Source organism: Pundamilia nyererei, unplaced genomic scaffold (assembly GCF_000239375.1).
Source record: "Pundamilia nyererei isolate P.nyererei 1_Seehausen unplaced genomic scaffold, PunNye1.0 scaffold00128, whole genome shotgun sequence".
In the NCBI taxonomy this organism is placed as follows: domain Eukaryota; kingdom Metazoa; phylum Chordata; class Actinopteri; order Cichliformes; family Cichlidae; genus Pundamilia; species Pundamilia nyererei.
In genome coordinates this window covers 1,812,620-1,814,298 of record NW_005187529.1, presented here as the reverse complement: position 1 = coordinate 1,814,298, position 1,679 = coordinate 1,812,620, and the positions used below count along the sequence as shown (strand labels likewise).

Here is a 1,679-nt window from a genome sequence, read left to right as displayed (position 1 = left end):
GTGTTATATGCATACTGTGAGTGAAAGTTAAGTCTGTATGTGTGTTTTTTGTGTGCGTGCATGCGTTTGTTTCACTCTCTATGGCTTTTAATCCCAAATTCTTTGTAGTTGCATTTTTTTCTCTAGCTCCTCCTACCATGGAGCAATAACCAAGTTATACAGATTTACTGCAATTGTTTGTCTTTTATGTGATTTGTGATATAAATGATACGTATCTGTTTTTGTAGGTGAATGCAGCTTTTCCATTCAATAACAGAGATCATGGCGCTCCGTCCCTCTCTCTCCTCCAAATCCTCACTATTAACATTCACCCCAATGCTGAAGCAGTCTGGGACAAAGAAATAGCTCCACTGCTTACAGTACTAGAGGGTATGAAAATATGTGCACATACAGTAATCATTTTATGCATTTATTTGCATTATACTATATATGTGCTTTGCTGTAGTTACACAAACTGGCACTTTTGCCCTTCAGGGGTTCTCATGCTTGTTTTGTTTTTTGTTTTTTTTTCTTGTAAAGATGATCGTCACCTTGAGTGTCATCCTCATGCACAGTATTTTTCACTATGCTGCTGCCAGAGCTTTCTGACTGTGGTTTTTGGTTTTAACAGAGTCCTCTGCAGAGAGTCTGGATAAGAAGGAGTGGGACAAGAGGTTACTGGAGGTGTGTGGGTTTATTTTTAATATTCCCTCTTCAAATGCATTAGTGATTTTCAGCTGAATAAAACAAAAATATCGTCCCACTTATTTGGGAAGAGAGTGAATGATTGTTGTCATCATTATTAGATTATTTATATAGTTGGACTGTTATGATCCCTGCTTCATCAAAAAAACATTTAAGTCAATTAATTTGATCAAAGTCATCCTAACGGTGCTAAAACTGTCCACAGCTCTTGTCTAAAACCCTGACAGCACTTGATGATGATAAGTGGGTATGTCAGTTGGCAGCTGAATCAACCAGATACCTCCCTACATATAACAACGCCTTAGAGGAGAAGGTAGGTACCTTTTTAACAGTAAAGGTTTATTAAATCAGTTCAGAGCTGCTAAGACTTCAAAGCAAACTTAATTTAGAAGTGAAAAATATGGAGCAGGTAGAGGGTGGTAATAAATCTAAGAAAAACGTCAGAATTTCTGACAGTAAAATTGTCAATTTCCAAGAGAAGAAAACTGCAATATTCTAAGATTTCCATCACAAATATGAGACCACAGTTCACACAGCACACATTAGCACTAAAATGATGCCCATGGTACTCCTTGTGCATATTTTGGCAAGACTGTGCAATGAGAGCTGATGCCAAAAGTTCATCATCTCACCCAAATCACCATTTTCTTCTAAATGGGCCCATTTTTTTCATGCTAATATTATGAATCATATTTAAAATCACAAGTATTTCTTCATTCTTAAATCCAATTGCAAGGTATAATTTGATTTGGTCATCTGCTGCAGACATAATGAATGCTAGCAGAACACATAAAATTTATATTTATTTATTTATATATATTTTTTGATTGCATACAGAAAGTTGAAAAGTTACACCTGACCAAGGGTGTAGCTTGAAAATAAACAAAACTTAACTAGTAAATTTTGTATAGTATAATTGATATCACAGATGTTCCTCTTATAGGAGAGAAAGATATGAAAATGCTGCTTAGATATTTATATAATGAGCCTTTTTT

At 35.2% G+C, this 1,679-nt stretch overlaps 1 protein-coding gene and 1 long non-coding RNA gene across 2 annotated transcripts in view; both read left to right on the top strand.

The window, feature by feature from the left end:
- mroh1 (maestro heat-like repeat family member 1) overlaps positions 1 to 1,679 on the top strand; it is a 24,450-nt gene that overhangs the window by 9,754 nt on the left and 13,017 nt on the right. The window contains exons 15-17 of the mRNA XM_013913369.1: positions 228 to 369; positions 611 to 663; positions 890 to 997. Of these exons, the coding sequence (XP_013768823.1) occupies positions 228 to 369; positions 611 to 663; positions 890 to 997 (303 nt within the window). The remainder of the gene's footprint in view (positions 1 to 227; positions 370 to 610; positions 664 to 889; positions 998 to 1,679) is intronic.
- Positions 233 to 991, top strand: LOC102193018 (uncharacterized). The gene is made up of 3 exons (XR_311996.2): positions 233 to 369; positions 611 to 663; positions 890 to 991. It is a non-coding gene; the product is annotated as an uncharacterized LOC102193018 (long non-coding RNA).